This window comes from Ylistrum balloti, unplaced genomic scaffold (assembly GCF_031769215.1).
Source record: "Ylistrum balloti isolate Yb309-2 unplaced genomic scaffold, AGI_CSIRO_Ybal_v1 Utg370052, whole genome shotgun sequence".
Lineage (NCBI taxonomy): Eukaryota > Metazoa > Mollusca > Bivalvia > Pectinida > Pectinidae > Ylistrum > Ylistrum balloti.
In genome coordinates, this window is record NW_026782104.1 from 978,563 (window position 1) to 991,833 (window position 13,271).

The 13,271-nt window shown below is 33.1% G+C and overlaps 2 protein-coding genes across 2 annotated transcripts in view; one reads left to right on the top strand and one right to left on the bottom strand.

The window, feature by feature from the left end:
- Positions 1–5,153, top strand: part of LOC132549268 (uncharacterized) — a 29,472-nt gene extending 24,319 nt beyond the window's left edge. Inside the window, exon 9 of the mRNA XM_060213185.1 lies at positions 253–5,153. Coding sequence (XP_060069168.1) covers positions 253–1,486 — 1,234 coding nt within the window. The 3' untranslated portion in view covers positions 1,487–5,153. The remainder of the gene's footprint in view (positions 1–252) is intronic.
- A 499-nt stretch (positions 5,154–5,652) lies between these two features.
- On the bottom strand, positions 5,653–13,004 carry LOC132549253 (dolichyl-diphosphooligosaccharide--protein glycosyltransferase subunit 1-like). Its single transcript, XM_060213170.1, has 10 exons — positions 12,698–13,004; positions 11,280–11,335; positions 10,691–11,003; positions 10,073–10,279; positions 9,579–9,771; positions 9,308–9,407; positions 7,964–8,102; positions 7,089–7,208; positions 6,473–6,718; positions 5,653–5,990 (listed from the first exon to the last, which is right to left on the bottom strand). The coding sequence occupies exons 1-10, from the start codon at positions 12,944–12,946 to the stop codon at positions 5,808–5,810; spliced, it is 1,806 nt and encodes a 601-aa protein (XP_060069153.1). The 5' UTR covers positions 12,947–13,004; the 3' UTR covers positions 5,653–5,807.
- Positions 13,005–13,271: the final 267 nt, after the last annotated feature.

Consider the following 13,271-nt stretch of genomic DNA (forward strand, 5'->3'; position numbering starts at 1 on the left):
TTAAAGAAACAAGAAGCCGAATCCTGATGTTATTTATAGCCACACCTTTTCTTTGAAGCATATCTTGAAAAAAATTGTAAGCTCTGACATAAGATCTACTTACACATGAGTTAAGAGAAATTGTACACCCCTGGTATCAAATATATTTCATTTTTATCTTTAAAAGTGAAGAGCTAGAGACCTTACACTTGCATTTCAAATGCAAATATGAGTAATTCCAAATTAATCAAATGCTTTGTTTCTATAATCTAGTGATTCTGAGTGGATGAAGGAGAAGGTAGACGATAAACTTGTTGAGGTTGAAGACAAGGATACGGATATGGATTGTTCAGAGGAGGTGAAAAGCATCACAGAGATTAAGGAATGTAAATCATCCATTGATCAGGGTAATAAGGTAGACCAAGCAACAGCAAGACCCACATCATTTGAAAGTCTGCAGACCTACATTGATAGCATGTCTAACTCGGCATCACCCACTCCAAGTGTAGATTCCACGACTTCCAAAGACACACTTTCCAAAAAGTCTCTTAAGATTTCTAAATCAATGGCTTCCACTTTTCAGGATAGTTTCATGACTTATCTTGGTTCCAAACCCAAAAAAGGCAGGAAAACTTCGGATGGTTCCTGTTCATCGTCAGAATGTGGGGATGTCAAGTCATGTAATTCATCTGTGTGTGATGGAGACACGGGAGTCGGTCAGAAGTCACGAGTGCAAAAATCTCAATCAAGCAAACCTTTCACTTGGGACGTGGATTCAGGTGATGAACGAATAGATTTGCTGGTGTCTACACTTGGACGTGTGGTGACTGAAACATCAGAAAGTGGTAGCAAAACAGACCTGACTTTTGAAGGACCTTGTGTTGAGGAGATGCAGAGCGAGACCAGCCACAGTGAAAGGTCTTCTGTTGAACGCATTTTACCTCAAAAACACAGCCACTCAAAGGCCAAAGTTCGTAGAATCTACCATGATGGAAAGATTTGGGAAATAGGGCCTGGTTCTGTAAAATCTGTTTCAGTTGTGCAGTCTGATTTAGTGACTACAGAGAGAGTTCCAGGCAGAGATAGCCCAGTAAGTGAAGTGTCTGATTGTGGAGAAAGTACATCATCTATAAACACAAAGTCAGATCCTGTTAACATTTCTAGATCTGAAGTTCCTAAGGGAGATAATCGTACAAGTCCTTTAAAACCAGATCATCACCATCTCTCTAAATCATCTAAAATTGAGCAGAATTCACAATTAAATGTGGAAATGATTCGTGTGGATCGAAAACATGACGGAGAGAAATTTGTTCGTCTGGACAAGTCAGAAATTGATCAATATGACAAGATGAACACATATACTTCAGTCACTCCAGAAGATATGGCCCTGAAGAAAGCAGAAAACATCAAGAAAAGTGCAAAATGGAAAGTCAAAACTGAAAAACGGTCTAAAAGCTCAAATATGAAAGAATTTCCCTTTGTGTTCAAAAAGAACAGAAGGATGTAAGTAGGAACTTAGAACAAAAAGGTCTGTTATAGTTATAATGGTAATTGTAAATCGAAAAATTATCACCAGGCCATCTCCAACAAACTTTGGTTCTTGAACTCACTTGCTGGAATTAAAATGATATTTTGAACACAATATATTGGCATACAATATCATCCCAGTGTAAAATGTACCATTTCTTTCAAGATAAACATGCTTTTATCAACTTTCTGTATATGTAACATTTCAAGGGAGGCTATAGTAGACATTTTTTGTTTGTCAAGAATTGATACCAGATTTTTATGTTGATGTAAATCTGTAAATAAAACTACCTCAGTATATTTGGACTATTTTTATACTATGAAACAGTAGATTTAGAACTATATTGTATCTTAAAAATGTAAGATATTTATGACTCGAGTGCAAAACATTGGTTGATCCATTTGGTTAAAAATTCACAACTAAATTTATGATTTTAAAGCCAAAAGAAAACCAAGCTGATGGAATGAATTGTTTTTCTACAGTAAATATAAGACTTAATTTGTTATAATGTTATTGAGTTCTTTATTGAAGAAGAAAATTCTTTATGGATCAGCTCAAGATTCAGTTCATATTTTCAATTTTGCTTTTCTTCAAACAAGATGATATTTTTGTATTTTAAGAAGTGAGTCCTATTCTGATAAACAATATTGTTTATGCTTGACTGTTTTTCAGATATACTGCAATAACTCTATATTGTACTCACGAGATATTATGTTTTATTTTTGACAATGTAAAGAAATGTTCTGAAAGTAGTTCTTAACTCGAGAGTGACGAAAAAGGAGTTTAAAAAATGGTATTTATGTTCTTAAATTAGTTATGGTAACTCAAGAGTGACAGGATTTGAAAAAATAAAGTAAAGGGTTTCCACTAATTCAAAAATGTTTCTGAAAATGTAGTTTTCTCATAATAGATGTAAATGGGAAATCAGATCCTTGAAAAAAAAACAATAAATCAATATGAAGTTGATTTTTTTTCTCTAAATGTCAAATATTTGATTATATTTTCAACTATGCAGTCAACTGATTTTTTTAATTATCCTGTATACCCAAACAGAAATGACAGGGTACAAATACAAGAAAGATAATGTGTTAAATCAGAGTATAGAAAACAATTGACCCCTCTGAAACAGAGTCTTTATGGATTAGATACAACACAACTGAGCAGTTAACCATCAGTAATATATCTTGAAATTAGCAGAGAATCAACTGCTGTGCAATCATTTCGTGCTCAAATTTGGTTGGTTTTGAAGAATGTACATATTGTTGGCACTTCAATTTTGTGGATAAATCTCAACCACAAAATTCAATAGTATTATAATCCATTTCAACTTTTGTCCGTTACCATTCTGTGAACATTGCGATTTGTGGATTAAATGTACCTACAAATTCAATAAAAAGAAATTCCCTGCAAAAACTATTTTACATTATGCAGTTTAAAGAAATTAACCATAAAATTTGTTTTCATTTTTTCCCATAGTACACGGACAGTTCTTCATACCAAAAGTTAAATGTTATGCAGAATTGTCTTCCTGAAAAACATTCCTTTCAATCATAAATGAGACTTTGATATGTAATGCATTATAGTTGAGGTGGGTTGGGGAAACAACTTAAATACCAGTTACAGTATTTAGAGAAAAAAAAAGACATTGTTTTGGACAGATGTATGAGAAACAAAATAGAGAAACATGTTACTGAAAAGTTCAGTGATGTACTGTCGTCCATCAATAAGCCCAGGTCTTGTAATAACTACTGTCTCCTCACATCAATAACTTTGAGCAGGAATTTCTGTATTGGGGCACCTCTGGGCTTACTGCAGGATAATACAGTGAAACCTATTATTGTCTCCTAACAGATGTACATTGGCTAAGGATTAAACTCGTTCATGTGATTGTCTCATTATATTGAAAGAAAATTGAGAAACTACAATGGTTCTTTTTTTATGATGTACATGTGTGACTGATTTTATAATTGCCATTAAAAAATGTTTATTTAAACTGCCATGGTGCCATCAGTGATCTGCTGATTCTGGTCCGATTTTGGATTTTATTTGTGAGTATGTTTGGAATTCAATCTACTGAATAGATGAACCATACCAAAAAAAAAAAAACAAAATGCTTTTCAGATATTTTTTCAATGTTTGGAGATTTAATTCTAAATACTGATAAACTGTAGCAGGCTTCTCCCAATTTTCTTTTAAATGGTTTCAGGGGATAGGTTTGGTAGGACGGGTTTGTGTATGATTATATTTTGGGTCACTTAAATTTTTATAGTCTGTATGGATTTCCATTGTTATATAAATATAAACTTTATTTATTTTACAACAATTGTGAAACAAAAGTGGGAGATCTTACTGTGGGAGGAAACCTGAGTACCTGTGAAAACCCAGGTGACCCCATACCTTTCCACATCTGTACCGGGAATTAAACTCCAGACAGCTAGGTGAAAAGCGAGTGCATTACCTCTGTGCAACCTGACCACCCAATATAAGTAACTCATCCCTATTTATAACAAATAGTTATAAAAACATCATTGTATACGTATACAAATTTTTGGGTAGTTTTGTATGATCACAGATTGGTTGCTTATTTGACTGTTTTGATATTGAATGCTCTTTCTATTTTAAGATGTATAAATTCAAGAGAAAAGTCGAAACTAATCGGATCACTACTGAAATTGTTTCAGTCTAAGAAAGTTATTTACAAAGAAGTAAAATGGTTTCCTATTTTGTGAAAATTCTCCAATGCAAACGTGTTACCTGGACTGCATGGTATGTTTGAGAAAACATCAAATTCTTGCCAGGTGTGATTATGTTCTAATCCATGTTAGATTATTGAGCCAACAGATAAAAGCGTAATAGAGACAGATTATCATAGTAGAGAATTCATGGTGGATCCTATCTATATCTTTTTTATATCATTTTCACAGAAAGGTTAAAAAGATATTTGGTCGGTATAATTTTGTTTATATAATTTAATATAGTTTGAATGAATGTATTCATTGAAAGCTTTCTGTTTTATGTGATATGGATGTGTTTTGTGAAATCAAAACTATATTTGAATAAAAGTCATTAATGTGAAATTATGCATTTCATATATTCTACTTGATAATCGTCATTGCTTATTATTAAACAATCTGAATTTGTCTGATATCAACAAATGTATATATGTTAAAATGCAAAATGTTCATTGTTACTGGTATGAGTTAGTTTAGTGTCCGCTGCCATAGCCACATATGCCTTTCCCCCAGTATATCTACTGGAACTAGTGTCGTAAAAATGAACTGATAGAGAAGGAATGTGTCATCATTGCATGAATATAACTTTAATATGCATTCCAGTGATCAGAACCTACAATGTTTATTGTAAATATTATAACTACTTCAGTTTACATTTGTTAAAAAATGGCAATTTCATTTTCACATTTTAATGTTTTTGTAAATATTTTGATTATTATGTTCTGTAATTTGTTGGACAAAGCATGTTTTGTATTATTATTTTCAATGGCTTTGTTAATTATATATTATCCTGTAAGTAAGCGTTCATCATTTTTCGATGAATGTACTTTGCTTTTTTATTATGAGAGAAAACATTGTGTATATGCCATATGCCATTTACTTGAAGCTCTTAAGCATTAAAAAGACAAAATGACGCATTATAGTCTATTTTATTTTTACCAGCCGTGTTGATACCAATCTGTTTATACACCTTAGCTTTCATCACTACATAAACTGCCATTTCATTACTTCAGTTGAAGGGAATCACTTACCATATCAAGCAATTGATATATAACTGTATACTTAGATTTTAGCCCACACTCTATTCAAATTACTGGTTCATTCACCGGTACCAAGAATGGAAACCCACATAGAAAGTTTAAACAAAGATCTGATATACTTATGAAATGGAGTCCAAAATAATACCAAGATGGCTGCTTATAAACCAGATCATTTTCAATATGGACGATGCATAACTACATGGACCAAATGTAACCTACATATGAATGCTCTTTCCTATACTTCTACAGAATTTACTAAACAGTTTCTATGACTTGTGGTGTATTGTCCCTTATCACCTGAGCATAAATCTGTTTTTGTAACATGACCATGTATTATCTGTAACACTTCAAAGATAAAATACTAAAGACATAGTAAAAATACAATGTTTTATTTCAGCAAATAATGTACAAGTTGAGATTGGATGAAAAATGTACATCAAATATTTAAATATGTTACTCCACGACACTTTCAGTGTACTATAAATGCCAATACTGGAAACGATTAGCACAGAAGTTGAGGCAATCAAATTAAAGCCCATTTCTTAGACTTTCCATTTTATTATAGAGATCCTCACGTTTAGTGGTGTTAGCTTTTTCTGAATCTATGTAGACTTGCTTATTCATCTTGCCTTGAACAAGCTTTTCAGCAGCATTGATGGCCTGCTGTATCTGGTCCTTGTACTGGCTGTCCAGTTTTTGAAGTTCAGCCACCTGCAATGGATCCAAAATAGTTTACATCCATTAAACTGTGACCTATATTTCAAATATTCATTTGAGGTATAAAGGGAGGTCTAAGACAAAGAAATTGTGATGGACATTATACTATTTTTTAACCATTTTTTCTTTTTACTAAATTACTTTTCAATATTGATATCTATATGACCAGCAACTGTGGAAACTTTTTGCATTTTCTTTTCTTGTCAACTTCATGAATTCTCAAACAAGTAATTGATATGGATCAAAACTGCTATTACATTCATGTTAAATCAATGAAAATTCATTATTTTGTACTTAAGCTTATAAAACCAGAGCCTTTTAACTGAAGAGACATTACACGAATGCATGTTTAAATACCTGGTAATATAAACAGAACATCAGTGTAGAGGTAATAGACATACATCAGCATCAATATGATCTTGATTACTTCATATAGCATCTACACATTCTATTTGTCTACAATAATTTGAAAGTACCTTATCAGCTAGATCTGACCCCTCAGTCTTGAGTTGACCCTGGAGTACTTGTATCTGCTGAGTGAGCTGACGGTAGTCTCCATCTATTTTCTTTCTACTTGTAGAAAAGTTGGCAGCTTCCTTAGTACTCTTGTACTTATTAATAGCATCATCATAGCTCTGATAGAGGGCACTCCGCTTGTCCTGGGCACTCTGCACATCCTCCACCAAGCTAGCCACTCGCATCTTACTCTCCTTGGCTTCATCCTGTTTTTAAAGATGCAAGATTCTTATCAGCAATGTTTTCATTTTCATTATATCACTGATTAGATATTGTTGGCACACAGGAATTTGAAATATCTTATCAAAATCAAACCATGATTGCAATGTTACAGCAGTATCATATGGATAAAAGTTTTAAACAATCACAATACATCGACCTAAACTCAGTTTTCCTGCCATTTACAAAGATGGATGGATTGCATATCAAGATTTAGGTACATGCACTATCATCATCATCCAACTTCTCTCTACTTATTATCCATTTCAGTGATATAATTTGTTAATAGAAATAATAAAATTTCTCAAAGTGGTGAATTAATTTTGATCTTTTTCTATGAAGAGTAAAACAATGTACCTTGGTAATGGAGAAGTCCAATCTTACATAGATGATAACAATGAGGAACAAGAGGTAGAAGGCACCAACAACTAGCAGTGGTTCCTGAAGCAGCATGATCCTCTTGAAGGTGTACCTCAGCTATGTGGAATCAAAGAAAAAAGTTTTTGAATTAACTCAAAAAAAGAAAATGTTCAAGACATAAATGCCCCAGCAGCCACAGCATTGACCTTACACCCCTAAAACACAACAATGCCCAAAGTATACTGATCTTTGCAAAACTTTTGACCAAAATCCATGATAGAATTAAGTTTCAAAGTGTTTAACTGAATCAGTTGATGATTTTCTACATTTTGTAAGGGGGACCTTCCCCTTGACCATTGACCCCTGAAACACAATGAAGTTCAAAGCAGACTCATAGCTGATTGATGCATACAAAGTTTGGCCAAATTCCATGAAAGAATGAAGTAGATAAGAGTTCAAATTCAATTGGTTGAGATTTTCTATAAATAGAAATGTTGAATTTGCCCCTGAAACATTACAATATCCAAAGTTCACTCAAAATTTGTCACTGCATAACGTTTCACCAAATTCCACGGAAGAATGAAGCTGCTAAATGCATACATCGGATCTCATTTCCCAGTTTGAATACCTGCTTATTTATAGGTTTATTTAAGTTCTCAAAAATGCCAGATGACTGCATTGAAACTGAGTACTATGCTGCTTATTTGTTTACACAACATCATCTTGATTACATGTTCCCTACAGACAACAATGACCTAGTTCATTGTATGTTGTGACAAACATTTTGTCTACATAATTGTATCTAAGCACTTCCCTGAAAGTTGTTAACATGAAAACTTTATTGTAAATTATGTTCTGCATTGAGATTATACCTCAAAGTCTTGAATGTGCTGGTCTACCAGGTTACTTTTGTATGCTACAATCACAGGTCGTCCCATAGTGTCAAGGTAAGTGTAATGCAGTTGGTTATCTCCCCTTACAACATCATACGGAGTGCTCAGCATCATGTTCCTGAACAAAATAAGCATCACATCAGAGAACAAATCACATACTTTGTAAAAACAAGAACTAGAAATATAAATACCTATCCAAACCTATCGCATCATTCAAGCTTTGGAAGAAAACATGTCATGTCATTTCAAATTAACCTGTTGTCCAATGAATAAGCCCACCTATTTTTTTTAGCTTACATCACAATTGTAATTTACCCTGGAACATTCTTCATTGTCTGTGCCAGTCAGAAATGAATTCTGAATTCATAATATGAACAAAGATGTTACATAATGAATCGAAAATGGCACAACAAAATGGCTACCCCTGTTTTATTTTGTTCTCTACATCTTTACTTAAAAACCTGTCAAAATGTAAATTTACTAGGTTATGTTTTGAAAAGTATCTTAAAATTATTTTTATGGCATATGAGATTTTATGGACCTTGTCTCAAAGTTTTCATTTTTGCCTGCCAAAATTAAAACTTATAAAGACTTGTTGATCAAATCCCATATGAAATGAAAACTGGTTTAAGAGCCATTATAATAATCCATTTAACTTTGCATGCTGCCAGGATGCTATTTTTTTATCAAAATTTGACCTGGTTTTTTTTAATTTTTGTTTTCAGTGTATGATACTTTCACCCACTTTAAAAGTGGTAGGATATAAACTGAAACATTGAAAGTTTATTGAATTCTCAAATTATTTTAGAGTTTACCCTGATGTTATTTGTTATCTCGGCATTGATGTGCCTCTCAATGCTCTTAGTGTAGTTCTTCTGAGATGTTATCTAATTTGAAGCTGACACTATTGCTTTCTATGGTTACAGTGTAATAATTCTATATGATTACACAAATAACTCTCCATCCTAATGACAGTTACATCTAAATAATACCCTGAATGGTATTGTAATTGTAGGTTGGAATTTTGCAAGGATTTTTTTTAATGACAAAGAAAAATACTTTTGTCATTAAATTAATTAAACTCTTAATTAAATGTTAATAGAATGTTATGGGGCTGTATATAAATTGTTGTTTAATGATATTTTTAGGCGACGTGTGCAAAATATCATCCGAGTGACCTTCAACAGAGGCAGGGCATTATTTTTTAGACTGGGTTGTATCAGTGAATGATGGACCAACAGATCCCCAGTGTCACTTAAATCAGGGCTAACACAAAACACCTGAGATCACTTGTTAACTTTTACTAGGGTTTTAACTACTTACTTTGCACCCTCTGGAAGGATGATTTTAACAGTGATCTGGTCCACCAAGAGATCATCAAAAACATGGTCTACAAATCGCATTTTCAAAGCATACTGGTCACCTGCAAGTATTATCAACTTGTCATAAATGTTTTGTAAATATCAAGTTTCGAGTCATACGGTAATCATTTAAACAAACAAGGAAAAAATCAACTTCTGTTTAAATATTCACAGCAATGGAAAAAATACAGTGGACAGAACAAGAATGATAAATATGACTGAATGTAACCTACCATCATTGTAAAGATACTGGTAGCTAGGTACATTATAACCGATGTAGTAATGTGTTTTCCATCCTCCAAACAAAGGAAAGCGGGGTCTTAGTTCAAGCTCTACCATGTCATCAAGCTCCTTTAGGTTGCTGGTTGAGATGTTGCCAATTTCATCCCTGTAGTACACATCTTTGGCAGAAGCTGGCAAAACAGTCTGAAAATTTATTAAATAATAAAAAATCAATTATTTGCCATAATTGTAATTCAACACTGCTACACCAATGGAAAAAGGAAAACTACTGGAAAAAAATCTATGCTTCACTGTCCATATGTGTCATTTAAAATACAAAACAAAAAGAATCTTATGACAAAAGCTCCTTGGAAAGTGTAGCCAGGTGTCTGCTGAAGCAAACATCAACAACCTGTTTGATAAGAACAATGTGATGAAGAAGTACCTCTGAAAGAGACAGAGCATTGTATTTATTCTGCATTATGACTAACAGACATTGGTATACCTTGAAGGCTTTCACAGAGGAAACACCATCCTGACTTCTTTGGTAATCATAGCGAGAGAAAGGTCCCTTAAGTTTGGCCCCAGAATGACGCAGATCAATGTGCTCCTCCACAGCAATATTACCCCAGTGAGATACCTCAATGATACGCTCCATGCTTGTGACAGCGAGGAAAGGTGCACTGCTTTCAAAGTGTACTTTCAGCTCAGCCTAAAAAAGAATTAAGAAAATACAAGATTTATTTTTTCCCAAATACCTTCAGAAATATTACATTCTTTGTATGGATGTCATTAACACGGATTTGTTGGAGTTAAGATTTGTTTGCTCACATTCTTCAGAAGTGAACCTTTTGAAGTATTTTAATGCAATAAGATATATATTGCCTCTGAAAAATGCACTTCCCTAGCAAGTTTTTAGATTCTGCCAATACCCTAATTGTGCTGGAATTAGGATTTTTTTCCCCCATTTAGCAACGATTGTAAAATCAATTTTTTAAAGGTGATCAAAAATGACAGAATAATCCAGATAATGTTTTGCATCATTAGAACAAAATACCAGTATTTTGATATGACAATCATTTCATGGCAAGCAGGCAAAACAATTTAGATCATATATCAATACCTGTGTAAAAGGTTCACGCTTTTCATAAGGTCCATATGTGATGGTTTTGTCACTTTCCGAGACAGGCTTTGGTGATTTGCTGTAGGATTCTATGGCAGTGGTTGACACAGTCACAACAGTTGTCTGGCTCTTGGTGACATAGGGTGAATAAAAGTAAACATTTCCTTCCAGTATCACCTGCTGTTTTTCACTCTGGGTAATTTCTAAGGGGTATGGACGCAGCGCATGAGCAAACACTGTCTCAACATCTACCTTCACCATCTTCCCCACTCCTAGGTCAGCACGTAGATTTATTCTCCAGAACTGTTTTCCACTAAATAAAACAAACTCTTTAAAAAACAAAAAATTCACAGAAAACTTTCCCATACTTCCCATATAATTTTCAACACAACAAATGATGGCATCATTAACATGTAACGATATTTCCAATATTCTTTACCCATCCTAAAGCCAGTATTCATGAAGTCATCTCTTTTGTACTAGGTATACATTGCTGTTTCAGTATTGTTAAAAAAGCATTTCAGCACTAAATATTTGCATGAAAGAAGCCAAACTTGATTTAGCCAAATAAAACAGGTGGTTTACTTACTTGTGACCTGCAACCGATGTTTGTGCAACCACTAATTTTTCATCATCATCTGACAACTGAAATAAAGAAAAAAAAAGTAATCAACATAAAATGCTTATTATTGTAACAACCTCCTTGTTTTATAATTCATATCTTTAAACCATTAATTGTTATCAAAAAGCATTGTTTCATTAAATATCATTTATCAAAATGATATTCATATTTTCTCTTTTAGAATTAAGTATACTTAATGGTTGTTAAAGGTGCCATTGTGATTTTTCTAACTTTCATTTTCTAAAGATGATCTTCCAATTTGCAATTGTATCAGAGTGAATAGGATTTTCATCCTTTTCACAGAATTGGATGCAATGAGTTGATTTCCAAAATATATATACCATCTTAAGTCCAAGGTTTTAAAGCACTTTGATATAACCTTTATTGTTATATAGCGATTGGAATCAATTCCAGTTCTATAATCAATAAATGAATACACATAATATGTCAATTATAATCAGTTCCAAGTGTTAACTACAAAATAGTTTTTGTTGCTCTTTTCTTGCATTGTTTTTTTTTAAATATTCATTAGAGGTTTTGAATCTGTGTTATAATGATGTTTTCATTTTCTATTAAAGGTACCAAATGGTGAAAGCCTTCTATGGCTGGTTGTAATCTACCTGTAAATGAGAAACTTAAGAATTAATGATCAAATAAACTTGATTTTAACATTAAACTTCTTTTGTCACCAGTTAGCCTTCGTGAGGACTATTCAACATTTTAGATCTGATTTTACACATATAATGAAATGAATCTATGACTCAAATGACCCATTTCATTTGCACCAAATCAAAAAAAGGTGAATAGTGTTGTTTCCAGTCTTGTGTTAACAAAAGTATAGCAACTGAATACATCATATTACAATTTTCGATTTATTGACGTCTATACCGTTAATTCTTTTTCAGATATAAAACCTGTTCCATCATTATATGATAATTACAATACGTTTATTTATAATTAAATCTTTCAAAAAAAAAATCATCAATTTTACATGAGGTGCACAGATTAGGATCTGTTGCAGGTATCCTCAGTATAACTTGTCTGGTACCTCATTTTTGGCTTTCAAATGAGATCTCCAGATTTCCCAACGTAAAAATTCTGGCAGTTAATGAGTGATCATGATTGACGTCAAATTGACCAAATGACAGAACATCAAAAAAGATAAAAACAAAACAAATTTAGCTTATATAAAAACACAAAACAGGTTTTTAGTTCGTCAACGCAGTAGTATATAAATATTCAGAGGAAATTGCAAAACTTAAACGGAAAACGAAAGCTTCGGACTTAATGCTTTAAGACGTGTCGATCCATGATTGGCTGAAGTGTCATGCAGACGATATATGCAATTAATGCTGAAAGTTACATTGCACTAAAATTAAACATACCGTTGCTCCGAAGAACGATAAATGGTCCTTAAGAGAGTCATCAATGACGTATAAAAATGATTTTACAGCAGAATTTCCGTTATTTTCAACTGTGAGTGACGCCGAAACTTTTACAAGATGAGTCGCTGCATCTATCTTACGATCGACTTTACTCACGACCAAACCAGAGTCAATGGAATCTTGTCCAGCTTTGCACCATACAGATGCAAATGCAGAGACAATAAATAAACACAAAACGATCTTATCCATCGCGGAATAAGCTCGATGACCACAGATTTTTTCTCTAATAGCTACACCGGCTCCTTCGTCTTCGCCGGTAAACCGGAAGTCGTTGGCAAACGTGAAAGACAAAAATAACCACCAAAGAACTTGTTCCGAGAAATGATTTATGTTAAACTGGCAATGATTGTATATACGACAAAATATTAATATTGTCATTAAATGATAAAATTATGCTAACTGAACTTGGTTTTAAACAACCGGAATTTGCATCCTGACACAAATTTATAAAAACAATATTACGTAGGTCAATATTTTGGCATGTCACAAAGTTTAATAAAGCTAGCAATTTATT

What these genes read in the sequence shown, in the direction of transcription:
- LOC132549253 (XM_060213170.1), bottom strand. Translation starts at nt 12,946, where the DNA reads ATGGATAAGATCGTTTTGTGTTTATTTATTGTCTCTGCATTTGCATCT. An exon ending in TATCGTTCTTCGGAGCAACG is followed by an intron (nt 11,336 to 12,697) that starts GTATGTTTAATT and finishes TCTTTATTTCAG; the next exon opens with TTGTCAGATGATGATGAAAA. An exon ending in ATCCTTCCAGAGGGTGCAAA is followed by an intron (nt 8,103 to 9,307) that starts GTAAGTAGTTAA and finishes TATTTTGTTCAG; the next exon opens with GAACATGATGCTGAGCACTC.